We start from the raw sequence: 27,239 nt of genomic DNA, 5'->3' as shown, positions 1-27,239 counted from the left end.
GTCAGTCAATATAGACATATGTATCTGGTATCTATTGATCTATTGATCTATCTATCTATCTATCTATCTATCTATCTATCTATCTATCTATTTACATCCCTCCCTCCCTTCCTCCCTCCCTCCCTCCCTCCCTACCTACCTATCATCCTAACCCTTTGCAACTAGCTCTATTTATTTCCCTTTTTCAACAGTTTCTTTGCTCCTGCTTAGACTTCTGTAGCTCAATGGGGCCATAGTGCCTCCTAGTGGACTGTTTTATTATCAGTGTCCCATTGAAAGTAATGGAAGGTTCACGTTAAGACAAGGCAATCTGGCTATTTGTCAACAAGCATCTATTAAACATTAATTGTGTACCAGAAACTGCGCTAAGTACCAAAAGCTTACTCTAAACAAGGCTGTGGAAAGGAGAATGGTAAGATATAAAAAATTGTATGCAAACAAAATATGCACAGGGTAAATTAGAGGTAAACTTAAAGGGCAAGAACATTAAGGGAGACTGGAAGGGCTTCTTGGAGAAGGTGAAATTTTAGCTGAAACTTAAAGAGAATCAGAGAACCCAGGAAGCAGAAAGAAAGGAGATAATTCCAGGCATAAAAGGACAAGCTGTGAAGATATATGGAGTTGGGAAATTGATGGAGGATCTTATCCAAGGGCAAGGAAATCAGAATGACAGGATTATAGAGTACATAGAAAAGAATGAAGTATAAGAAGACTAGAAAATTGTGAAGGAGATGGGTTATTAAGAGCTTTAATAGCTGAAAAGGGGATTTTATATTTGATCCTGGAGGTAACAGGGAGACCCTGGGATTTATTTATGAAGAGTCAATATGGTCACACGTGCAACTGAGGAAGGTGGATTTGACAATTAAATAGAGGGTGGACAATTGTGAGGAAAGACTTGCAAAGAAAAAATCCAATTAGCACCCCTTTTCAGCTTTTCAAAGTTCTATAATACTACTTAGAAAAGTATAGGAAATCCTAGTGAATGTTGGAACAGGCTTGGTGAAGTTCTCCCAAAGTTCCATCAATGGGCAAATTGTTGTTTCCCTGGGGAAATATAGAAATTCACCATTCTCTTACAGGAAGGAGTGGTAAAAAAGATGAGAAGATTTGGGACTATTGTCTTCTGACTCTCCTCTTTTTTTTTCTTTTAAACATTATTTTATTTGGCCATTTTCAAACATTATTCATTGGAGAAAAAAAGATCATTTTCTTTTCCTCCCCCCCTCACCCCCTCTCACAGCTGACACACAATTCCACTGGATATCACGTATCCTTGATTCGAACCCATTTCCATATTGTTGGTATTTGTATTAGGGTGTTCATTTAGAGTCTCTCATCAATCATATCCCCTCAACCCCTGTAGTCATGCAATTGCTTTTCCTTGGTGTTTTACTCCCACAGTTTGTCCTCTGCTTGCGGATAGTGTTTTTTCTCCATGATCCCTGCAGATTGTTCAGGGACACTGCATTGACACTAATGGAGAAGTCCATTAAGTTCGATTATACCACAGTGTATCAGTCTCTGTGTACAATGTTTTTCTGGTTCTGCTCCTTTCGCTCTGCATCACTTCCTGGAGGTTGTTCCAGTCTCCATGGAATTCCTCTACTTTATTATTCCTTTGAGCACAATAGTATTCCATCACCAACTTATACCACAATATGTTCATCCATTCCCCAATTGAAGGGCATCCCCTCATTTCCCAATTTTTGGCCACCACAAAGAGTGCAGCCATGAATATTCTTGTACAAGTCTTTTTCCTTATTATCACTTTGGGGTATAAAACCAGCACTGCTATGGCTGGATCAAAGGGCAGACAGTCTTTTATCGCCCTTTGGGCATAGTTCCAAATTGCCCTCCAGAATGGTTGGACCAATTCACAACTCCACCAGCAATGAATTAATGTCCCTACTTTGCCACATCCCCTCCAACATTCATTACTTTCCATAGCTGTCATGTTAGACTATCTGCTAGGTGTGAGGTGATACCTCAGAGTTGTTTTGATTTGCATCTCTCTGATTATCAGAGATTTAGAACACTTTTTCATGTGCTTATTAATAGTTTTGATTTCTTTGGCTGAGAACTGCCTGTTCATGTCCCTTGCCCATTTATCAGTTGGAGAATGGCTTGATTTTTTGTACAATTGCTTTACTCTTTATAAATTTGAGTAATTAGACCTTTTTCAGAGATTTTTGTTATGAAGATTTTTTCCCCAATTTGGTGCTTCCCTTCTAATTTTGGTTACATTGGTTTTATTTGTACAAAACCTTTTTAATTTGGTGTAATCAAAATTAATTTTTTACATTTTGTGACTCTTTCTATGTCTTGCTTGGTTTTAAAGTCTTTCCCTTCCCAAAGGTCTAACAGGTATACTATTCTGTATTCACCTAATTTACTTATAGTTTCCTTCTTTATATTCAGGTCATTCACCCATTTTGAGTTTATCTTGGTGTAGCATGTGAGGTGTTGATCCAGACCTAATCTCTCCCACACTGTCTTCAAGTTTTCCCAGCAGTTTTTGTCAAATAGTGGATTTTTGTCCCAAAAGCTGGGATCTTTGGGTTTGTCATAGACTGTCTTGCTGAGGTCATTTACCCCAAGTCTATTCCACTGATCCTCCTTTCTGTCTCTTAGCCAGTACCAAATTGTTTTGATGACCACTGCTTTATAGTATAATTTGAGATCTGGGACTGCAAGGCCCCCTTCCTTTGTATTTTTTTTTTCATTATTTCCCTGGATATCCTTGATACTTTGTCCTTCTAAATGAACTTTGTAATTTTTTTTTCTAATTCAGTAAACAAAAATTTTTGGAAGTTCAATGGGTATAGCACTAAATAGATAGATCAGTTTGGGTAGGATGTTCATTTTTATTATATTGACTCATCCTACCTGTAAGCAGTTAATGTTTTACCAATTGCTCAATTCTAGTTTTAATTGTGTGGAGAGTTTTTTGTAGTTGTGTTCATATAGTTCCTGTGTTTGTCTCTGGAGATAGATTCCTAAGTATTTTATTTTGTCTAAGGTGATTTTGAATGGGATTTCTCTTTCTAATTTTTTGCTGCTGAGATGTGATGGAGATATATAGAAATGCTGATGACTTATTCAGGTTTATTTTGTATCCTGCAACTTTGCTAAAGTTGATGCCCCAAACTTTCCCTATGCGTGATTCTTCTTACTACTCTAATGATGCATACAATTTTTGAGAGTTACACATTACATTTTCCCCACATATTAATATATATAATTTGATATAAATGTAGTCCTTAGAGAAGAGTTTGAATAAAAGAAAAAGATAATATTTTTCTCCTTTTCCTTTTCCTTAATATTTACGTTTTCAAGTTTCTCTTGCTCTTTGTGTTTGGATGTCAAACTTTCCACAGAGCTCTGGTCTTTTCTTTACAAACATGTGGAAATCTTGTATTTTGTTGGATGCCCATACTTTCCCGTGGAAGTATATAGTCAGTTTTGATGGATAGCTGATTCTTGGTTGAAGACCAAGCTCTCTTGCTTTTCTGAATAGCATGTTCCATGCCTTACAGTCATTCAGAGTGGAAATTGCTAAGTACTGTGTGACCCTGATTGGTGTTTCTTTATATCTAAATTGTCTTTTTCTGGCTTCTTGTAAGAAAGCTTTGGAATTTGGCAATTACATTCCTGGGAGTTGTCTTTTGGGGATTTAGTGAAGAGGGTGTTCTGTGAACTCTTTCAATGAATATTTTGTCCCCTTGTTCTAGAATCTCTGGGCAGTTTTCTTTGATGATATCATGTATTATGACATCAGATTACTATTTATTTCTGGCTTTTCTGATAAACCAATAATTCTCAGATTGTCTTTCCTTCCTCTGTTTTTCAGGTCTGTCACCTTGTCAGTGAGATATTTTATGTTATCTTCTAATTCTTTAGTCTTTTGACTTTGCTTTATTAATTCTTGCTCTTTTGCAACATCATTGTCTTCCAGTTGCCTGATTCTGACCTTTAAAGACTGATTTTCCTTTTCAGTTTGGTCTGACCTGTTTTTTGAGGCTTCAAGCTGTTCCTGCATTTGCATATTTTGGTCCCTCAGATTGCTGAGTTCCTTTTGCATTGTTTCCCATTTTTCCTGCCAGAAGCCTTCCATCTTTTTAATAATTTCCCATTTAAATTCTTCAAGAGCTTGTGGAGAATTTCCATTTCTTATGGAAGGTTTTGGAACATTTGTTTGTGTTTTCTCTTCTATCTCCTCTGTATTTTGCATTTTTGCTCCATAAAATGTGTCCAAAGTCACCCCCTTCTTCTTGCTTTTCTTGTTGTTTGGAGGTTGTTGCACCTCTGCACTGTTTGCCATCTCTATGGTTTTTCCTCCCCTTTCTGGTCAGAAATCTGAGTGAGGAGGGCTGGCTCTCAGTATATGCTTCTGATGATATGAGGCTTTAGCCCCAGGCAAATTATCCATTCTCCGCAGCTGTGTTGTCTTCCCAGGGAAGCCCAGGGTTTGCCCTCCCCTGCCTGCCAGTGTTTCGGGTGTTACTGCTCTCAGTTCTTTCCAGCTGCTTCTCCGCTGCCTTACTTCCACACTCTGAGCCTGGCACAGCACTGTCTACAAGGTACCCCAGTGCCTTTGCCCACTCTGAGGTTCCTGTCCTTTCATAAGGCCCTTCACTGTTAGGGGCAAGGGGTCCTGGCCTCCCTGAGCTCTGAGGACTCCTGATGGGATTAGGTTCAACTGGGTTGGTCTGGATGTGCCCCAAGGCAAAAACCTCTGGTGCGACTCTGATGGAAGGACCTATCCCTGGGGCTACAGGCTCCTTCCCCCTCCCCCTGTCTCTCTCCGGCTGCTTCCTTGTCTTCAGTGTTTGATGCCCTGACCCTGGCCCAGGTTGCTTTCAAGGTGCACCTTTCAGAATGGCACCTTTGCCAGCCCAGAGTTTCACGCTGCTGCTGGGGGCTCAGCACTCTGGGTTGGGGGGGAATGGGTCCTGAGACCTTCCTTCTGCCTTCCCCTTAAACCCAAGTGCTCTCTGATTCCACCTTTTGGGGGGCATACCTTTTGATTTGAGTCCAGAAGGAGGGTTCCCTGGCTCTGTCCTGTTGTTAAGTTTGAATTTCAGTCCCCTAGGAACATTCAGTTTTCGATTGGTAAGGAAGGGTTTTCAGAGGTCTGAACTTTTGCTGCTTCTAAGTGCCATCTTGACCAGAAGTTCCTGTCTCTCCTCTTTAGGAAGAAGAGAGACAAGTAATAATGGATACTAAACCTTCTATTGTTCCAAGGGCCCATAAGGTGCCATAGAACCTGATGAGTTGGGAGGAAATGATGCTGCTGCTAAACAAAGGAGTAAGGAAGCAACATGATGCTTCTGTACAGTCTCTGGATTTGAGTCCTGAAACATATGTGTAGGGAAGGAATGGAGAAATGATAGGAATACTAAGTGTCATTAATGCTGAGTCCTGATGTCTGCAGTTCCTCCTTCCCTCTTTACCCTTCCTATAGCAGGGCCATCAGGAATTGGCTTCAGTGTGCATAGTTAGAGGGAGGACTTACATGGATAAGATCAGAGCTCTGCTGGACTATCGGACAAATATGGAGTATTGAAATGAGTTTACTCTTATGCCACAATATTCTTTTCCTTTGTGTGTGCTGTGGAATCTGGGATTAGTTTCTATGTCCAATGTTTGACTTAACCCCTGTGTCTCCTCTCCTCATGTGATATTCTACTCTAAGAGTTCTTAACTTTTATTTGTGTGTCACAGATTCCATTAGCAGTATGGTGAAGTCTATGGGTCCCTTCTGAGAACATTTTTAAATGCAAAAAACAAAATATATAGGATAGCAAAAGAAACTTGATTATGCTGAAATACAGTCGCCAAAATATATTTAATAACCAAAAACCAAGTTCACAGACCTCATCATGCTAAGAATTGCCACATTAGCTGTTTCCTGTGTGAAATTGTGGGAGGTTTATGAATAGAAAGGAAAAGACTTTCAAGCACTGTGGTTGTACTGCTGGCACAGAAAAACATGCTTGAGTCCCTGGGCTCTGTGTGTTGGATCGACAACTCACAGGGTGAGTTTTGGGGACATTTAGCTGAGAATCGAGGCTTGGACATCCCTGAATCATCCACAGAAGTGCTGCCCTGGAAGTAAATCAAGAACTTAATCTCTCCTAAAAACTGTTGGTACCAGTAAACCCAAGTCTGTCCTTTGATGGGGTTACATCTAAATGTGGCATTTTCTCCTTTCTTTGTAACCAGGTATCTTGGGGTCTGGGTAACTCCAGCATCCATGAAGTCTGAGGAGAGAGAGCAAAGGAGAGAAAGTGAATTCAGGGGAAAGTTCTGTTAGAGGGAAAAGTTTGCAGCTAGGACCTAACAAGTTCAAAGTGAGTACTTCCCATTTGGACCCAGAATTTACCTGCTCCCAAAAGAATAATGGCCGTACAGCAAAGGAACTGGGTACTCATGGTGGAATCACAGCATGTGGAGTCACATCTAATAAGACTGAAGTGCTCTTCACCCTCATCACCCATTAGTAAAAGGTGTCTGTCATCTTAAAGTCTTCCATCTCCCTTTTGATCTGCCTTTATCTGTGCTACAACTCTCTTCAGAAACTCCCAGCCCAAGGGTTACCTTCTTAAATAGGATAGGAAACCTCAAATGAACAGGAAGGAAACCCCCTTTCCAAGTGTAGAAACAAAGCTACTTAGATGCCAAGTAGCTCTGCATTTGGATTGGATAAGAGGCTAAAAGTGAAAGCATTATTGAAGCATTTTTGCTATCTCAATGTGAAAATATGTATTAAGTACATTTTGTATTATGTGTATGTATATTAAATATATGTATATGTAATGTACACAGATAAATACACACACACATACATTCAGTTTCTGGGTTTTCTTCCTGTATAGGAATTTGGTTTTAGAACCATTCAAGTGCAAAAGAGATGAGAATTTAGTTAAGCACAAATGTAGCATCAGGCAACAGCATGAAGTGACTGCTAAATAAATCTTAGGCTTCATTAATCTAAGTAGTGTCCTAGATTATTAGAAATCAGAGTCCTATTTTAAACTGCTTGTCAGAACATATAAGTATGGTATTCTATTCTATGTACTACATTTAAGGATCTCTACAGATAAAAGGGTGTGCAAATATATATTGATATGGTTTATATGTATAGATGAATGGATGGATATATAATTCATGCATATCCATACACGTGTGTGCATATGTGTATATATATGTTCTTCCTGAGTTCAAATCTGGCTTGAGACACTTACTAGTTGTGTGATTCTGGTCAAGTCTATTTGCTTTAGCTCCTCATCTCTAAAATGATCTGAAAAAGGAAATGGGAAACCCCTCTAGTATCTTGCCAAGAAAACTCCAAATGAGGTCACAAAGAGTTAGACATGATTGAAAATCAACTGAACTAACACACACATATACATACATACACACACACACAAATACTATATGGATGCTTCTTAGAGTTGGGGGCCATGGTTTTTTGTTGGTATTTTGTATTTTTTGCTTTACTAGGCAAGAACAATGATTTATTTTTTCTTCCAAATATAATGCCTTTAACTATAGAGTAAGAAATTGAGAGAATAAAATGAGACAAAAATAATTCAGATAGACTAAGAAGCAAAAAAGATGAAGATATGATATTTTTTGAGAAAAAAGGGATAGACACAGAGACAGAAAGACAGAAAGAGATTTCCAAAGTGGTCAAGAGGCAGAAAGAGGGAGGGAAGTCAGAGATCCTTCAATTATGTCTAAAACTATAGCCATATCTTTATCTGTATCAAGATATAGTTATATATAATGTATTGATGAGGATACTGAGAGAGGGTGACTAGAAAGATGATGGCACAGAAAACAGTTGATGTAAGGGACTGAATTCAAGATCACCACTTCCTTCTTGTTTCTCTCTGATGGAAAGCCCTAATAGAGTCTGACCTAACATATAGTTAGCTCCTCCCTCTTATTACAAAGTTCTGAGAACAGTTTCTATAATTAAAGATCTAATTTATTTCTTGGGGAAATGAAATAAGAAGGAAAGGGTAGAGAGGGATGGATACATTTCCTTAACTCTGTTACTACCACTTATTGAAGGCTTTAGTTCAAACATCTCTTCAAATGAAACGAGGTTGACTTCCCTTGAGGGAAAAACAGTAGTAGTTCTGCTGGGTCTTCAATGGGCAAGAAAGACTCTCTTCAGTTCAGCCAGGTAGAGGAGGGTAAAAGCCAAGTACTTCTTCTACCTTCCTCCTTCAGAGAAGTTGGCCAGAAAGAAAAGAAAAGAAGTGAAGTAGTCAAGTCAAAATGAAGAAGTGACCAGACCAGCAGTTCTAGCTAACAGCTCCTGCTTTTGAAACTTCAGTGGAACTCTCCCCTACCCCACTGGGTCTGGAAAGTTCCATCAATTCCTCCTGAGCTCATTTTCTTTCCTTTTTTTTTAAACAATATTTTATTTGGTCATTTCAAAACATTTATTGGAGACAAAGATCATTTTATTTTCCTCCCCCCCCTCCATAACCGATGCAGGATTCCACTGGGTTTCACATGTGTTCTTGATTCGAACCCATTTCCATGTTGTTGGTATTTGCATTAGAGTTTTCATTTAGAGTCTCTCCTCACACGTGTCCCCTTAACCCCTGTAGCAGTTGCTTTTCCTTGGCGTTTTTACTCCCACAGTTTGTCCTCTGCTTATGGATAGTGTTTTTTCTCCTAGATCCCTGCAGATTGTTCAGGGACATTGCATTGACACTAATTAAGAAGTCCATTACGTTCCATTATACCACAGTGTATCAGTCTCTGTGTACAACGTTTTCCTGATTCTGCTCCTTTCACTCTGCATCACTTCCTGTAGGTCGTTCCAGTCTCCATGGAATTCCTCCACTTTATTATTCCTTTTAGCACAATAGTATTCCATCACCAACATATACCACGATTTGTTCAGCCATTCTCCAATTGAAGGGCATCCCCTCATTTCCCAATTTTTGGCCACCACAAAGAGCGCAGCTATGAATATTCTTGTACAAGTCTTTTTCCTTATTATATCTTTGGGGTACAAACCCAGCAGTGCTATGGCTGGATCAAAGGGCAGCCAGTCTTTTATTGCCCTTTGGGCATAGTTCCAAATTGCCCTCCAGAATGGTTGGATCAATTCACAACCCCACCAGCAATGAATTAATGTCCCTACTTTGCCACATCCCCTCCAGCATTCACTGCTTTCCTTTGCTGTCATGTTAGCCAATCTGCTAGGTGTGAGGTGATACCTCAGAGTTGTTTTGATTTGCATCTCTCTGATTATAAGAGATTTAGCCTAGGTATTTTATTTTGTCTAAGGTGATTTTGAATGGGATTTCTCTTTCTAGTTTTTGCTGCTGAGCTGTGTTGGAAATATATAGAAATGCTGATGACTTATGTGGGTTTATTTTGTATCCTGCAACTTTCCTAAAGTTGTTGATTATTTCTATTAGCTTTTTGGTTGAATCTCTAGGAGTCTTTAAATAGACCATCATGTCATCTGCAAAGAGCGATAACTTGGTCTCCTCCTTGCTTATTTAAATGCCTTCAATTTCTTTTTCTTCTCTAATTGCTACTGCTAGTGTTTCTAGTACTATGTCAAATAATAGAGGTGATAGTGGGCATCCTTGTTTCACTCCTGATCTTATTGGGAATGAATCTAGTTTATCCCCATTGCAAATGCTATTAGCTGATGGTTTTAGATATATACTGTTTATTATTTTTAGGAACGACCCTTCTATTCCTATGCTTTCTAATATTTTTAATAGGAATGGGTGTTGCATTTTATCAAAGGCTTTTTCTGTGTCTATTGAAATAATCATGTGATTTTTGTTGGTTTGCTTGTTGATATGGTCAATTATGTGGATGGTTTTCCTAATATTCAACCAGCCCTGCATCCCTGGTCTAAATCCTACTTGATCATGGTGGATGACCCTTCTGATCACTTGCTGGAGTCTTTTTGCTAGTATCTTTTTGCTAGCTTAAAAAAATTTAAGATTTTTGCATCTATATTCATTAGGGAGATTGGTCTATAATTTTCTTTCTCTGTTTTTGACCTGCCTGGTTTGGGAATCAGTACCATGTTTGTGTCATGAAAGGAATTTGGTAGAACTCCCTCTTTGCTTACTATGTCAAATAGTTTGTACAGCATTGGGATTCACTGTTCTTTGAATGTTTGATAGAATTCACTTGTGAATCCATCAGGATTCTTCTGTTAGTCTAGGCAGTTTATATTTTTGTATATATTCGTCCATATCGCCTAGATTAGTATATTTATTGCCATTAATTGGGCAAAGTAATTTTTAATGATTGCCTTCATTTCCTCTTCATTGTGTGACAAGGAAATCACTTTAAAAGACTGATATATATTAATTTAAGGTCGCCAAGGAATTCAGCTATGTAATTCCTTAATGAAAACTCAAGTCAGCAGTCAACCTTTTATGGAGTTTAATTACAAACAGGAGGAAGAAAGGTATGAGAGAGAGAGAGAGAGAGAGAGAGAGAGAGAGAGAGAGAGAGAGAGAGAGAGAGAAGGGGAGAGAAGGGAATAGGGCTTAAATACCCCCTCTGTTTAGGCTGTGCCAAAAGGCCCAAGCCCTTAGATAGCTGAGGCAAAGAAAAGAGATCAGTCCCTATCACTCACGTGACCAAAATGGAGAAACAGTCTCAGGGGCCTCCACCTCCAGCTTCCTTCAGAGCAAGCTTCTCAGAGCACAACCTCTCAGAGCAAAACTTCTCCAACACTCCCTAGTCCTCAGACCCCGCTATCTTTAAGGAAACCATCTAAGTTCCCTCCCCTCAGTTCTCACATCTACCAATCACTGCCCATGGCTTCCCTGTGCCAATGGTGGCTCTAGCTTAACCCAGGATTGCCCAGAGGTCTGTTGCTTTTCACATGTCTGTTGAAGGTCATATTCTCAAATAATTAAATCTTGATCCTTTGCTGCAGCCCTTCCTAAATCCTGTTACTCTAAGTAGGGTAGAAATTGTATTTTCCAAGACCTGGTTCTGTCATTCCAAGTATCTCTATTGTATCAATTCTAAAATCAATCATGACTCAAAGAACTTCCTGTTCTATGCTTAAGCATAGGTCAAAGCTCTTTCCATTGTTCAGCAAAAGGTTTCTGTCCTAAAGTAATCTTAAGTAGGGAGGAGAAGGACCCTCCCATGCCTAAGAGGGGTTCACATTCCAATAGACTATCAGTAGGAAATTTTTCAAGTATGAAATTTCCCAATGGTGAAATTTCCAACATTTTAAAGTCTAAGAAATTTTAAGGTTTACAATTGGAGGTGATGTCCCCCTTTTCATCTTCGATGCTGTTAATTTGCTTTTCTTCTTTCCTTTTTTAAATTAGATTGACCAGTACTACCTTGTCTATTTTGTTTGTTTTTTCAAGATACCAGTGTCTAGTCTTAATTATTAGTTCAATAGTTCTATCACTTCGATTTTATTAATTTCTCCCTTAATTTATAGGATCTCTAGTTTGATTTTCTTCTGGGGGTTTTTAATTTGTTTGCTTTCAAGTTTTTTTATTTGCATTTCCAATTCATTGATCTCTGCCCTCCTTAGTTTGTTAATATATGCATTCAGGGATATGAATTTACCTCTGATTACTGCTTTGGCTGCATCCCAAAAGGTTTGAAAGGATGTCTTGCCATTGTCATTTTCTTCGATGAAATTATTAATTATTTCTCTGACTTGTTCTCTAACCGATTTTGGAATATCATATTATTTAATTTCCAATTAATTTTTGATTTGGTTTTCTATGTATCCTTACTGATCATTATTTTTATTGCCTTGTGATCTGAAAAGGCTGCATTTATTATTTCTGCTTTTCTGCATTTGTATGCCATGTTTCTGTGACCTAGTGTATGGTCAATCTTTGTGAATGTGCCATGTGGTGCTGAGAAGAAGGTGTATTCCTTTTTGTCCCTTTTTATTTTTCTCCATATGTCTATTAATTCTAATTTTTCTAGGATTTCATTCACTTTTTTTACCTCTTTCTTATTTATTTTTTGATTTGATTTATCTAAATTTGATAGTGGTTGGTTCAAATCTCTCACTAATATGGTTTTACTGTCTATTTCTTCCTTCAATTCTCCTAGTTTCTCCATTAGAAATTTGGGTGCTATATACTATTTGGTGCATACAGTCCCTTTTAACAAAATATAGTTACCTTGCCTATCCCTTTTAAACAGGTATGTTTTTGCTTTGGATTTGTCAGATATCATGATTGCAACTCCTGCCTTCTTTCTATCAGTTGAGGCCCAGAAGGTCTTACTCCATCCTTTAATTCTGACCTTGTGAGTGTCTAACTGCCTCATGTGTGTTTCTTGAAGACAGCATATGGTAGGGTTTTGGATTCTAATCCATTCTGCTATTTGTCTATGTTTTATGGGTGAGTTCATCCCATTCACATTCAAAGTTATGATTGTCACTTGTGTACTCCCTGGCATTTTGATATCCTCCCCTAATTCTGACCTTTCTTCTTTAGCTATGACCTTTTAAGCCAGTGATTTACTTTATATCAGTCCCCCTAGTCCCTTCCCTTGATATGTTTCCCTCTCTAGCCCCTCCCTTTTTGTTCCACCCCCTTGCCCCTCTCCTTCCTTCCCTTTTGGTGTTCCCTCCCCCCCACCCCACCCCCCTTTGTTTTCCCTCTTCCCTTACCCTGTTGGATAAGATAGAATTCAAGATCCCAATGGATCTGGATGCTCTTCCCTCTCAGAGTTGATTTCACTGAGAGTAAGGTTTAAGTAAAAACTCTCTTCCTCTCCTTCTTATAGGAGTTTTCTTCCCCTCCCCTTCCCATGTGTATCTTTGTGTGAGAAAGATTATTCTATTTAGTCCTCCCCCCCATTTCTTGGAGTATATCTTAGTACCATCAACGATTCCCCCCTCCCTTTTTCTTTCTATCCCCCCCTTTCTCCATATCATCTTGATGCCCCAAAGGTTTCCTATGTGTGATTCTTCTTACTACTCTAATGATGCATATAATTTTTGAGAGTTACACATTACATTCTACCCACATATTAATATATATAAATTGATATAAATGTAGTCCTTACAGAAGAGAGTTTGAATAAAAGAAAACTGTAACATTTTTCTCCTTTTCCCTTTCCTTCATATTTACCTTTTCAGGTATTCCATGCTCTTTGTTTTTGATATCTAACTTTCCACAGAGCTCTGGTCTTTTCTTTGCAAAAACTTGGAAATCTTCTATTTTGTTGAATGCCCATACTTTCCCGTGGAAGTATATAGTCAGTTTTGATGGATAGCTGATTCTTGGTTGAAGACCCAGCTCTCTTGCCTTTCTGAAAATCATGTTCCATGCCTTACAGTCATTCAGAGTGGAAAATGGAAGGTCTTGTGTGACCCTGATTGGTGTTCCTTTATATCTAAATTGTCTTTTTCTGGCTTCTTGTAAGATTTTTTCTTTTGCTTGAAAGCTTTGGAATTTGGCAATTACATTCATGGGAGTTGTCTTTTGGGAATTTAGTGTAGAGGGTGTTCTTTGAACTCTTTCAATGCCTGTGTTGCTGCCTTGTTCTAGAATCTCTGGACAGTTTTCTTTGATGATATCTTGTATTATAAGGTCACAATTATTATTTATTTCTGCCTTTTCTGGTAGGCCAATTATTCTCAAATTGTCTCTCCTTCCTCCATTTTCCAGGTCTATCACCTTGTCAGTGAGATATTTTATGTTCTCTTCTAATTTCTTGGTGTTTTGGCTTTGCTTTATTAAGTCTTGCTCTTTTGCAAGATCATTGTCTTCCAGTTGCCTGATTTTGACCTTTAAAACCTGGTTTTCCTTTTCTGTTTGGTCACACTGTTTCTGTAGTTGCGTTTTTTCATGTTTCAGATTGCTGAGTTCCTTTTGCATTGTTTCCCATTTTCCTGCCAGAAGACTTCCATCTTTTTGATCATTTCCGATTTAAATACTTCTAGAGTTTGTGGAGAGTTTCCATTTCCTTTGGAGGGTTTCAGAGCATTTGCTTCTGTTTCCTCTTCTATCTCCTCTGTATTTTGTATTTTTGTTCCATAAAATGTGACCAAGGTCACCCCCTTCTTCTTGCTTTTCTTTGTGTTTGGAGGCTTTTGTACTTCTGTACTGTTTGCCAGCTCTATCTGAGTGAGGAGGACTGGCTCTTTGTGTATTTTTCTTATGGTCCAAGGCTTTATCCCCAGGCAGATTGTCCTTTCTCTGCAGCTGTTCTGTCTTCCTTGGGAATCCCAGAGCCTGCCCTCCCCTGCCTTCTGGCATTTCGGGTGTTACTGCTCTCAGTTCCCTCCAGTTGCTTCTCTGCTGTCTTACTTCCACGCTCTGAGCCTGGCAAAGCACTGTCCTCAAGGTACTTCAATGCCTTTGCCGGCCCTGAGGTTTCTGTTCTTTCAGAAGACCCTTCACTCTAAGGGGGAGGGGTTGTGGCCTCCCTGAGCTTTGAGGGCTCCTGATGGGATTAAGTTCAGCTGGGTTGGGCTGAATGTACCCTGAAGCAGGAACCCACTTAGATAGAAGCAGGAACCAACTCAGATGGAAGGACCCAGCCAGGGGTCTACAGGCTCCCCCTGTCTCTCTCTGTTTCCCTGCCATCTGTGTTGGGCACCCTCAGGCTGGCTCAGGTTGCTTTCAAGGTGCATCCTTCAGAATAGCCAGCACTGAGGCCGTTTTGCCGGCCCTGAGGATCCAGCTGCTGCTGTGGGCTCAGCACTCTGGGTTGGGAGGGAGGGGTCCTGGGACCTTCCTTCTGCCTTCCCCTTAGATCCGAGTGATCTAAGATTCTGGCTTTTGGGTGGGTGTACCTTTTGATCCAAGTCCAGAAGGAGGGTTTCCCAGGTCCATCCTGTTGTTCAATTTGAATTTCGGTGCCCTAGGAGCATTTAGTTTGTGATCGGTAAGGAAGGGTTTTCCAAGGTCTGTACTTTTGCTACCTCTAAGCTACCATCTTGTCCAGAAGTCCCCCTGAGCTCATTTTCTTTGCATCTCATTTACTTCTGTCTTTGCCCATTTCTCTAGATCACAATACCTATAGCAATGATATAGAAATGAATGATAATATAGGTATATATGGATATATAGAGACTGAGTTTGTAGATATAGATAAATCCTTCATTGAGACACTGTACTCTTTGGATAGAAAGAAATTTTATTCTGTGCCACTCCACTTGGGTTTTCACTGGAAACTATCTTCAAAGATTTAAGAAGGTGGACATAGGACTTATATATTTTCAAATGCTTCCTACTGACCCTCCTCTTCTTTTTCTATTTACTTAGTTTCCTTGAGTCATTCCTAAAAAGCTCTCTGGAAAGTGACTTTCGAGGATGTTTTGTCTCCATCTTTTTTTTTTCCTTCCATACCCCTCTGTGCTCAACTTTGTTGTAGTCTCAAACAGGGTAAGTCGACCTTTGCTATATTGGGAAAAGGAGGATACAGTGTCAAAGCCTCCGGTTATTTCTTTGTAGCTAATGCTTCCTTGAGTCCTCTCTGCTTAACAAAAGTGAATAAACATACGAAAACAGAGAGATCTGCCAATTTATTTTTTTTAAATCCTTACCTTCTGTCTTGGAATAAATACTGTGAATTGGTTCCAAGGCAGAAGAGTGGTAATAGCTAGGCAATGGGGAGGGTGGGGGGCAAATGACTTGCCCAGGGTCACATAGCTGGGAAGTATCTGAGGTCAGATTTGAACCTAGGACCTCCTGTCTCTAGGCCTGACTCTCAATCAACTGAGCTACCCAACTGCCCACCAATTTAAACTGTCTCTTTGAATCAGGAATAACAATGTAACATCCATACTTGTACTTGGACACCTCAACACCTAATTAATATACATTGTGAAGTACTGTCAGTTATACTTAAGAAGATGAAGTCAGAAATAGACTCTATCTTATCAAGTACAGAAGAAATACATGCTATGTATAATCAACAGAACTTTTAAGGCACTCACAGATTGCTTTTGAACAATTTCAAGGTTGAGATTGCTAAAATGATAGGAAAAAGTCATATACAGTGGTATTACCTGCTAATCCCTCTCTCCCAAAGGTAATGGAATAGAGACATCAGAAAGAGATTCATATACCTCCATGAACATATATTCTAGTGAGTAGAAGACTAGTAGCTAATTTTTTTTCTTCTCTTCTTTGTCTTTTCTCTTTAGAATCTATTTTCTGAAACATTCATAAGTCTGTGGATTTAGGGGCTATTATCAATAGTTATTTCCCTAATAATTAGAAAGATTTGCTTATTTCTTTTGAACTAGAATTTCCCCAAAACTTTGTGTACATGCAAGTCCTCATTGAATCTCTCGTTCTCCTCTCTCTCTCTCTCTCTCTCTCTCTCTCTCTCTCTCTCTCTCTCTCTCTCTCTCCTTTCTCTCTCTCTCTCTCTCTCTCTCTCCTTTCTCTCTCTCTCTCTCTCTCTCTCTCTCCTTCCTCTCTCTCTCTCTCTCTCTCTCTCTCTCTCTCTCTCTCTCTCTCTCTCTCTCTCTCTCTCTTTCTCTCTCTCTCTCTCTCTCTCTCTCATTCTTCCTAACTCAAGACATTCATCCATAAGGAACAGATTTGTTAAATTGTCTGAAATACTTAGTGTCTGTCATTAAAAAAAACCCTCTCACTATTTATCAGTTCTTTCCTTCTAGCTCCAACTATGAAATCTTATGTTACTGTCATATTCACTATAAACAATCAGTCAATCAATAAACATCTATTACCTACTATATTCCAGGGTCTATGCTAAACAGTAAAGATACAAAAAGGTCCAAAAGACAGTCCCTGTCCTCAAGGCTTGTTTAATGGCTATGGAAATGACAGGATCTTTTTGACAGCTACCTAAAAGTGAAAATTAAATAATATTCTTTGTCTATTGACTAGAAAGTACCCTGGTCAGTAATCTCAATGGACGTATTGCTTTTTTAAGTTTATTTATTTAATTAGTTAATATTTTTCCTGGTTACATGATTCATGTTCTTTCCCTCCTCTCCTCCCATCCACCTCCCGTAGCCAACTAGCATTTCCACTGGGTTTTACATGTGTCATTGATCAAGAACTATTTCCCTATTATTGATATTTGCACTAACGTGATCCTTTAGAGTACATTTCCAATCATATCCCCATCAACCCATCAACCCATGTGATCAAGCAGTTGTTTTTCTTTTGTGTTTCTGCTCCCACAGTTCTTTCTCTGAATGTGGATAGTGTTTTTCTCATAAAGCCCTCAGAATTGTCTGGGATCATTGCATTGCTGCTAATAGAGAAGTCCATTACATTTGATTGTGCCACAGTGTGTATATTAGCTCTGTGTATAATGTTCTCCTGGTTCTGCTCAGTGGATGTATTTCTAAAGGAGAGGAAAATCTTTTTTTTTTTAATCCTTACAATTTTGCATAATGGTTCTATGGCAGAAGAGAGGTAAGGGCTAGGCAATGGGAGTTAAGTGACTTGCCCAGGGTCACATAGCTAGGAAGTGTCTGAGGTAAGATTTTCACCCAAGGCCACTTGTCTTTAGGTCTGGCTCTCAATCCACTGAGCTCCCTAGCTGCTGCAAGAAGAAAGTCTTGATCTAGTATAATTGGAAATAAGAATCTTCCATGGTTATGCAGCTCCTCTTTTTTTTGATCACTTCTTACTGGGCACTTTTTCATTACTAATTTGGTTTTCCAATAGACTTGATTCCTAGGAAGAGATCATATTTGGAGTAAATAAGAAACTTAATTTTACCTCAGAAATTATATTCCTAATTAGCAGTTACTAGTCTCTTTCTTGTTCAAAAATCAATCCCTTGAGGAGCATCTAGGTGACCCAGTGGATAGAGTGCCAAACCTGGAGTCAGGAGGACCTGAGTTCAACTCTGACCTCAGACACTTCCTAGCTGTGTGACCCTGGGCAAGTCACTTAACCTCATTTGCGTAACCCTTGCCCTTCTCTCTTACAGTTGCCATGAAGACAGAATGTAAGGGTTTAAGAAAAAAAATCAGTTCCTTTTTAAGTTTTGGGTGAGTACTTTCTGTAGCAGCCTAGGAGAATTGGCTGAAGTTGAATTTCTGAGCCTATAAAACTGAAGATGCAAAACATTATCCCTTATGTAACCCAGATTGAACATTTCCAACATATAAGGCCTTGTCTGAGGAGTTTCTCCCTTGACCAACATTTTGTTGCCCATTTCACTTCCACCTGCTTCCTGTGCTGGAGTCTAGGGAGGTTTGTGCACATGATGCAGGTGACTTTATAGCTCTGTGCCTAAGCTGCTGGCACAGAGATATGTGGCTGTGTCCTCCAACTGGAGAGACTCAATGTAAAGGTCCAAGAGAGAATTTGCTGAAGTCTCTGGTTTGAAGCGGCTAGAAGCAGTCTCATTCCCAATAAGTTCTGTATTACTAAAGAAAAACATCATCTGAAGTCTCATCTTGGAGTTCTGTCGATACCAGTACCGAGTATCATGACCCATATACTGCTCACATCTCAGGTTTGCCTTTTGTCCAATCCTTGTGATCAAGTGCCATGGGGTCTGAATGACTCCAGCATCCAAGGGGACTGTGGGAAAAAATAACAAAAATCATGGGCCACAGATCCTGAGTTAGTCTGAGAATAAAAACACAATGGAAAAATGATTATTCCAGCCAGAACAGGATTATGTTATCCCAGATGTCCGTGCCTCACCTGCCCCTAGGAAACAAATGGCCACCCAGAATTTAATGTTCATGGTGGTGTCATAGGAAGAGAGTGCCTTCTCCTGAACATAGGGCTCAAGGCTTTAGAATATGAAAACCAAGGACTCTGAGGTTGTACTCACCTTGGGGATGGGGGGAGGAGTTAAGTCTATGATGAAACAATCTTGATCAGCTCCAAAATCCCAGGGTTCCCTTAGTTGAGGAGATGGCCTTTACATTGTGCAGGGGAGCAGAAATGCTTTCCCAGGTCAGAGATACACTCAGAGTCTTCTGCCTCCCTCAGATTCCTTGTGATCTTTGTGTTTAGACAGTCATATTTGTAATTGTTTTCCAGTGCTTTGCATGGGGCAGTCATTTGCTCATACATTATCTATCATCTCAGAATGGGTCCAGCAATTGGACCTATTTCTTGCCTTTGGCTTTTAACAACTTATTTAAATTATCTTTCTTTGAGGGATTCTTCACAATGACCAAATGTCCCTCATGAACCCTAATTCTAGCATTATTCTCACAATATTTTCTAATTAATTTTTGTTTGCTGTAGGATCTTTGCAGACTGAGCACTGCCCTGGGAGAAAATGACCCTCACCAGCCAACCCATGTACTTCAATATCCTCAACAAGTGTATTTCTGTCAAAACTATCAATAAGCACATGAAAAAGTGTTCTAAATCTCTTATAATTCGAGAAATGCAAATCAAAACAACTCTGAGCTGAAGAAAAACAACTGCTTGATTACATGGGTCAAGGGGTTATGATTGGGGATTTAGACTCTAAATGAACATCCTGGTGCAAACATAACAATATGGAAATAGGTTTTGATCAAGGACACATGTAAAACCCAGTGGAATTGTGCGTCAGCTACAGGAGGGGTTGGGGGGAGAAGGGGAAAAGAACATGAATCATGTAACCATGGGAAAGGTATTTCAAAATGACTAAATAAAATTAAAAAAAAAAAACAACAACTCTGAGGTACAACCTCACACCTAACAGATCAACCAGTATGACAGCAAAGGAAAGTAATAAATGTTGGAGAGAATGTGACAAAATTGGGACACTAATATACTGCTGGTGGAGTTGTAAATTGATCCAACCATTCTGGAAGGCAACTTGGAACTATGCCCAAAGAGCACTAAAAGACTGTCTGCCCTTTGATCCAGTCATAGCACTGCTGGGTTTGTACCCCAAAGAGATAATAAGGAAAAAGACTTGTATAAAAATATTTATAGTTGTGCCAAAATACGTGGTGGCTAAAAATTGGAAAATGAGGGGTGTCCATAGATTGGGGAATGACTGAACAAATTGTGGTGTCTTTTGGTGATGGAATACTATTGTGCTGAAAGGAATAATAAACTGGAGGAATTCCATGGGAACTGGAACAACCTTCAGGAATTGATGCAGAGTGAAAGAAGCAGAACCAGGAGAACATTATACACAGAGTCTAATACACTGTAGCACAATCAAACGTGATGGACTTCTCTACTAGCAGCAATGAAATGATACAGGACAATTCTGAGGGACTTATGAGAGAGAATTCTATTCAGATCCAGAGAAAGAACTGTGAGAGTAGGAACACAGAAGAAAAACATTTCCTTGATCAAATGATTCTATGGGGGATGTAGACTTTAAATGATCACTCTATTGCAAATATTAATATGAAAATAGGTCTTGATCAGTGATACATGTAAAATGCATGGGAGGGGGAAGGAGGAGGGGAGAGAAAGTATGAAGCATGTAACCATGGAAAAATATTCTAAAGTAAATGAATAAATAAATAAGTTTTTTTAAGTATATTTCTGGTGAAGAAGAATGCCTTGGACTAGGACAATTGGAGGAAAATAACCCTCAGCTTCCTGTAGCTCTCTTTGTTCTGATCTATTTTCATCAAGCATAAATTCATTACTAATTTGGTTTTCTGTTTTTATGTGGGAGGAAATTTTGCTGAAAATACTTAGCATAGTGCATGCTAAATACTTAATAAACGCTCGTTCACTATCTGATAGCTAACAAGAGTATATGTCACTTGGAAATTGTATTTCACAGGAATAATGAATAAATTTATTCACTTTCTGATTTATAAAACAAATCTTATGTGTTTGGCTAGTCACTAATTTCCCTAGGACAAAATTATGCATGAGTTGACTGATAAAATTTAATTCCTGAGCCTTAGAAGATGAGAATGAAAGCAATGCCCTTTGTTATGGTAGAAATTATAGAAATATAAATGAATTTAAGTATGGTTAAAAGTTGGTTTGAAGAGTTCCTCATGCTAGGAACTATAAGACAAGAGATTCTGGAATGTGGAAGAAGAGATTTTGAAGGATCAACTACCAATGGTGCTCTTCCTGTCTTTGAGCTGAGAAAGGAAGGAGCTTATCTCTGCTAATCCTGTTTCTACCAGCCTGTGAAAGAGAAGGTAAACCTTTTGATTTCTTTGGGAGTGTCTTTTCTCACCAGAGGAAACCATTCTGAAGAAGATCCAACAGACTCCCAACCCTGACATAAACTTTGTGGTCCAGAGGCAGTTGGTGTGAGGGCTGAGGGTCAAACCTCAGACCCAGCCCAGCTGTGTTGAACTCCATCATCTAGAGTTCGTTCTTTTTATCCTTAAACCTGTCACATCCTGATAAACCAACAAAGGGAGAATTTATAGTGTCAGGAAGAATAGAGAGGACTTTTGGGGTTATTAGCCAGAAGCAGGAAGATTTTGTAGCTACCCTCAAGAAACAGAAGTGTCCATCTCATGGTGGACTTAGAGGGAAGTGGGAAGTGAGAGAATTAGTGATTAGGGCATCCTCAATCCTAAATCCTCCCTCCCTATCTCTTATTTACCAATAAACCTGTTTGTTTTTATGACTGCTTGGAAGACTTAATTGCAGCTGGCTCAGAATAGTAAGGCACAGACTGCTTTACTGCATTAAAAGGGGACTGAGGTATCCTCCACACAACTCGGTGTACTCCACTATTTCATCTTGAGAAGTGAGTTCAGGCTTGAGGAACAGCAATAATCTTTCTTTTGACTAAAATCTTGTGTGGGACACTGAGGTTGTGCCTATTCCTAAGTGGAGTAAGTTGAAGATATCATAATCTTGACCATCTCTAAAAGCAGTAGGGTCATCTATGCAAGTAAATTGGTATATGCCAATGATGGCAAATCTTTTAGAGGAGTGGGTGATGTGAGAAATGTCTTCAGGAGTGTGTGGAGAATGGGAGGAGAGTAGCCATCCCCCCCTCCCACTCCAGCTTTCTGGTAATTAACTCTGGTGGACTCTGTGCTGGTGCAATGGCACATGTGCCTTTGGTTCGCCATCACAGCTCTATACTGAGGTTGGAGGGACAAAACCTTTTCCTAGGCCATAAACACATCCAGACACTATTACCTCCCTCATAAAAATATTGTCTTTTAAAAATTCATCATCTTATTAACCAAATATAATACCAGAGTACTTGTGATGAAATATGCTAGCCACCTCTGACATGGAGGTGATGAACTTAAGAGTTCATATTAAGATATATATTTGTTGGACATGACCAAGGTGGAGTTTTGTTTTGTTTGACAATTAATGTGTTATAATGTTTTTAAATTTTATTTGATGTGGTTTAGGGAGAGAAACAAGAGGGAAATAAAATAAATTTTATTCATTGAAAAAAATTAAATTAAAAAATAAAAGATGATCTTTTAAAAAGACATAACATGAAATATTTGGGTTGTGTGGTTTGGTGTGGTGTGGTATAGAGGCTCTCCTCTTTTCCTAGACCAAGATTTTGTGTCCCATCTCTCCTCTTGCTACTTGTCTGCTGGGGTATGGGAAGGTTTGTGCACATGAAGCATGTGACTTTATAGCTCTGTGGCTAAGCTGCTGGCACAGAAATATGTGGCTGTGTCCTCTGCTTGCAAGGATTCAATGTGAAGATTCAGGCGAGAATTTTCTGGAGAATTTGGTTTGAATCGATTAGAAATATTAGCCTTTTCAATAAGTGCTTTATTGTTGTAGTAAAACATCATCCGAAGTCCCATCTTGGAATCCTGTTGATACCAGTACAGAGTATTGTGACCCAAATTTTGTTCACATCTCAGATCTGTATTTTGTCCAGCCCTGGTGATCACATGCCATGGGGTCTGGGTGATTCCAGCATCCAAGGGCACTGTGGGCAAAGGTAAGAAAGAAGTCAGTATACAGATCCTGATAATTAATCTGTTAGGACAAACATTATAGAAAAGCTTGGCTCTAAGCCCCAGCAAAAGTAGGACTGTGTTATCCCCAACATACCTGTCCCCAGGAGACAATAGGTCACACAATATAGGAGTCTATAGGTGCTCATACTGGTGTCATGGAGGATCTATAGCTTTTCTTCTGCATAGGACTCTTTCTCTAGTGTATGCTAAGAGAGGACCTGGGACTCTCAGTTTTTCTCCACCCCTAGGTGGAGTAAGTCTGTGACATTACACTTCTGACCAAATTTAAAAGCACTTCAGTGTTCTAAATTGCAATTTTGGTTCACAACAGGTACAAAGGAGCTGAGAGACCTTTTCTCAGTTCAGAGGCACTACCAGGAGTAGAACCTCTTACCCAAAGGCATGGTCTTTGTGTTCAGTCAAATCATTTTTTAAAAGAAATGAATCTTGTGCTTTACATTGATCAACAATCATTTCCATGCATTTTTTTCCAGTAAGCCTGAAGAGGGACAATACCCAGCTTCATTCTCTACTCTTACCTTTCAGAATTTATTTAAATTCTCTTTCTACTAGCAAAACTTTTACAAATAGTAAAAGTGTCAAATGAGTCCTCAATCTACCAAATAATTCAGATATTCCTTTAATTATTTTTCTTCTTTTTAAAATTATTCTGATATCTTCTGTTTTTGTATAACAAACTTTTATGAATGTACTGTTTCTCTTCTCCCCTATTCAGCAAGTCTTCCCTTGTCACAAAGGAAAAAAAAGAAAAAAAAATAAGTCAAATTACATTTCATCCAATTCTGACAACACACTCATTTTTCTATAGCCATAATACCTCAATACTGAAATGGAATGGATCTCTTTCTTCCTTCTTCAGAGTCAAGCATACATCCCCTCTTACTCAAGAGAAAGAGCCCTACATTGAAAAGAAGCTACAAACTTCTTTTGACACCATCATGAGCACTAGACTCCTGTGTGACTTGTTTCCTATGTAATATTTTTAGGGAAAGAATGAATGGATATGAAGAACAGGGGATACAGAAGGTTTGTATTAGGGAATGGAGGAGTTGAAGGAAGAGAGGGAATATGGATACCGGTGAGACAAAGGAGAGAGATGCCTCCTGCTGAGAGGCTATTTTTGAACAAAATGGGGTGTCCAAGAAATGAGCCACCTATGATAGCCTGCAGGGATGTCCTCTCTATGGATTGATGCCAAAGATGCCCCTGAAAAGGTATACACAGACCCTCCTGAGGGACAAGCTTTTCCTTAGACTTTGGTTGCCCAGCAGGGGTCCAATAAAGACCATTTGTAGTTGGATGACTGAACTGAGGTTCTGTTCCCTCTATGCCCCAGAAAACATAGTCCACTTATCTGACTGTGATATTCAAGTAAGATAAATTTTAATAACCAGTTAGGATTGGAAATGTATTAGGGAAGAGGGAAGGATTTCCCTAAATAAGATTGGAGTCTTTCTCAGCTTTGGAGTTGAGGCCAGGCCTCATGGGCTGGTGGAGGGTTTCTCTTATTCCTGTCTATGCTATATCTGTGCTAGTTTTCTTAATTTCAAAATCTTAGTAGTAGACAGCAAGCAACAAGAAAAGTTCTGACTTTCAGATCTGGTTGGGCCTGTCTCTTCAGGCTGAAGAAAGTAGAAGCACCTCAATTCAGAGACTGGTGTAAACCTCAAAATTCCTTAGACTTATAAATGTTGGAAATTTCACCATTGGGATATTTCATACTTGGAAAATTTCTTACTGATAGTCTATTGGAATGGGAACCCCATTGGCATGGGAGGTTCTTTCTCTTCCCTTCTTAAGATTACTTTAGGACAGAGACCCTTTGCTGAACAATGGAAAGGACTTTGACCTATGCTTAAGCATAGAACAGGAATTTCTTTGAGTCTTGATTGATTTTAGAATTGATACAATGGAGATACTTGGAATAAATCTCCACCCTATTCAGTCCTAATAGGATTGAGTAAGGGCTGCAGCCTAGATCAAAATTTAATTATTCCAATCTCTACCATACTCAAGTTAACAGGATTTAGAAAGGGCTGTAACAAAGGAGTAAAGATTTAATCATTTGAAAAATATGACCTTCAACAGACATGTGCAAAAGCCAGAAACCTCTGGGCGGTCCTGGGTTAAGCGAGAGCCTCCATTGACAGGGAAATTGATGAAGAGTGATTGGTAGATGTGAGGACTGAGGGGAGGCAACTTGGATGGTTTCCTTAAAGATAGGAGGGTCTGGAGACTGAAGGGGTGGAGTTTTTGGTCGGTGTGGTTCCTGGGCTCTGAGGAAGCTTGCTCGGAAGGAAGCTGAAGGTGGGGGCCTCTGAGACTGTTTCTCCATTTTGGACACGTGAGTAATAGGGACTGATCTCTTTTCTTTGCCTCAGCTATCTAAGGGCTTGGGCCTTTTGGCCCAGCCTAAACAGAAGGGGTATTTAAGCCCTATTCCCTTCTCTCCCCTTTCTCTCTCTATATATATCTCTAATTCCTTTCTTGCTCCTATTGTAATTAAACTCCAAAAAAGGCTGACGGCTGACTTGAGTTTTTCATTTAGGAATTACATAGCTGATTCCTTGGCGACCTTAAATTAATATATATCAGTCTTTTAAAGTGATTCCCTTGTAACACTGGGAAGGAAAGCTCCTCCCATTTCCAATCTTCCAATGCCAGGAAGGAAAACCTCCTCACAAGACCCACTGCCACTCCCAGTTTCCCCTTCCCCCACCATCAGTCTTGACAATTTCCTCTCTCTTTAATATTTCCACAATTGCTTGTTCCAACACACTGGCAGAAAGTCCAGAACTTGTTCTAGTTTCCTTTCCACACATGGAGACATGTAGTACTTGGACCTTGGAGATAACACAGCCCAGCCTTTGTTGCGGCTTAGCTCTAAACTCTTCTACTATGTTTTTAATGCTGGGAGCCATCAGACCATGACACTTTGACAGAGTCACACGTGGTAGCTGGGGAGACCACAGAGTGGTCCTTGGTGAGATATGATTGCCCACCTTTTACGGGACTTCTTTCATCAATGCCCTTTACCTATGAATTGACATGATTATTATTCCCCCTAGTCTCAAAAGAAATAATGCAAGAACAAAACAACTGTACCCTAATTCTCCAAAACATCACCAAAAAATCAGACCCTTAAACCTAATCCCAAAAAGACTATCATGGGTTAACTTTTACTTAGGTATATAATTCCCAGAAAAACCACAGCTACAGGTCAAACCAAAAACTTTCCCACATACAGAAGCCCATTCTCATGAAGTCAGCACACAAATCAATCATAGAGGCCCAAGTGATAAGTACAAGTACATCAAGCTTCAGTATACCACAGTGACTTGATTACACAAATCAGTAACTCCCTAGAAGCCACCAGTTTAAATTTGAATTGTGTTCCCAGACCCCTCAGCCTCCATGATATGATTGTTGAATTGTATTCTAAGAACTGCTGATTAATTATTCCATTTTATTAAAAGCAATATGTAATTTTCCTTGATAGTTTGTAAGCTCAAAACTTCTCACAGGGTAATGAGAAAATTAAGCCACCTGTGACAAAATGATAAAAATAAAGATCAGACATCAGGAAAGCGGAGCAGCTATCAGATGCAAAGCAATCCCATGGCTGTTATGATTAAGCTGTCTTCCGTTTGTTATTTTTGTTGACTGATCGTTCACCACCAGTCAGGATACCCTGGAATCTCGAGCAAGGGTGGACTTTGCCCGTGACATTTTAATATCAGGCTAATCCTCAGGATTTGTATCCTGATTTCTCTTATACTTCTTTCCAAAGTCCCCTTGCATACTATAGTCACCCAGACCCCCTACTATGTAATCACAAGGACTGGACAGAATATAAACCTATACTGTAATTACATGGTTTTTTGTTCTGTATTGTTGTAGCCATTATGAATATTATGCTGTTTCTATTTACTTCACTCTTCATCAGTTTAGGCAAATCTTCCTATGGTTTCTCTGAGTTCCTCATATCTGTTGTTTTTTATGGTGAAATGTCATTGTATTATGCTCACTTATCACAATTTATTTTTCTATTTCCCAATATATCCCACTTATAATAGATTCTAATTCTTTACTGTAGCTACAGAAAGTCTCAACATGAACATTTTCAGATACATTTGACTTTTCTTTCTTGACCTCCTTGAGGTACATGCTTAACCCTGGGATTTCTATATGAAAGATCATGAAAGATCATAACTTGGTAATTTTTTTCCAGCATAATCCTAAATTATTTCCAGAATGAATGAAATAATCAGCATTATATCATAATGCTAATATTTCCACATGGTCTCCACTATTGGCTATTTCCAATCTGTGTCATCTTTGTTAATCTGTAGGAGAATGACAACTTCAGAAA

At 39.2% G+C, this 27,239-nt stretch overlaps 1 protein-coding gene across 1 annotated transcript in view; it reads right to left on the bottom strand.

The window, feature by feature from the left end:
- Window positions 1-22,740, bottom strand: part of LOC100617727 (T cell receptor beta constant 2) — a gene marked incomplete in the record, with an annotated part of 296,241 nt that extends 273,501 nt beyond the window's left edge. Inside the window, 1 exon segment of the mRNA XM_016426196.2 lies at window positions 22,526-22,740. Coding sequence (XP_016281682.2) covers window positions 22,526-22,687 — 162 coding nt within the window.
- Between the last annotated feature and the right edge of the window lie 4,499 nt (window positions 22,741-27,239).

The sequence above is a fragment of the Monodelphis domestica genome, chromosome 5, assembly GCF_027887165.1.
Source record: "Monodelphis domestica isolate mMonDom1 chromosome 5, mMonDom1.pri, whole genome shotgun sequence".
Taxonomy (NCBI): Eukaryota; Metazoa; Chordata; class Mammalia; order Didelphimorphia; family Didelphidae; genus Monodelphis; species Monodelphis domestica.
This window is presented reverse-complemented; position numbering and strand designations above follow the sequence as displayed.